At 46.4% G+C, this 769-nt stretch overlaps 1 protein-coding gene across 1 annotated transcript; it reads left to right on the forward strand.

Annotated features, from left to right (window-relative positions):
* Window positions 1–463: 463 nt before the first annotated feature.
* On the forward strand, window positions 464–721 carry T265_12318 (hypothetical protein; the record flags this gene model as incomplete). The annotated part of the gene is made up of 1 exon (XM_009179688.1): window positions 464–721. The coding sequence occupies one exon, from the start codon at window positions 464–466 to the stop codon at window positions 719–721; it is 258 nt and encodes an 85-aa protein (XP_009177952.1).
* Between the last annotated feature and the right edge of the window lie 48 nt (window positions 722–769).

The following is a 769-nucleotide window of genomic DNA, read 5'->3' on the forward strand; positions in this document are numbered from 1 at the left end:
TTTGAAGCACTTAAGATCCTGATTATAAGACTGCGGTGGTCGGTGCAACACTATATTGTTCGCCAATTTTCAGGAAACAAGACACCAACCTTAGACCTGTATTGGTCATACTCCTATCCTTGTAGGAGAGATTGCTTGGACTTTGTTGGTCCTATACAGGGTAGGTTACGGAGTTTCTGAGGTACACCACGACAGGATTCAGTCTCTTAGGAGGGGTTACTAGAGTAACCGGGCAAATTCACAACACTGTTCTGACGCGCACGGACATCAGTTATTAGCACGGACCTTCAACGGTTGAAGACTCCTGCCGTCTCGCTGGCTCACATCACTTTCTTTTAATAGCCCGCGTTTACATCGAATGATAAACGATCCTCTCAGCAGTACAGTGCAAGCATTGATCCAGGCAAGATGGTTTCCAATCAGATCAGCAAAGGTCAAGCAAGTTGTGTCAATTAGCACAACTATGAGTGCTGAAACACCGACTGGCGCACAAGCTAGAAGCGGTGACAAAAAACGATGGACGTTTGATTATCACCTTGGGGGAAACAGCTCTCTGAGGAGGTTTGAAAAATCGAATTCAGATCACGAAGGAGCACCGGATCGCGCCGGAAACAAGAACAAAAGCCGAAATCACCAACTGCAACACTCAAAACCGGTTTGCGAATCAGACGGCGATGCTATCAAGTGGCTGCACGCACTCGAGGTGAGCAGTCCCCACTGAACAGGAACAAATCTAGTAGATACTTCGAAAAAAAAGAAAATCACACAG

Source organism: Opisthorchis viverrini, assembly GCF_000715545.1.
Source record: "Opisthorchis viverrini unplaced genomic scaffold opera_v5_5979, whole genome shotgun sequence".
Classification (NCBI taxonomy): Eukaryota; Metazoa; Platyhelminthes; class Trematoda; order Opisthorchiida; family Opisthorchiidae; genus Opisthorchis; species Opisthorchis viverrini.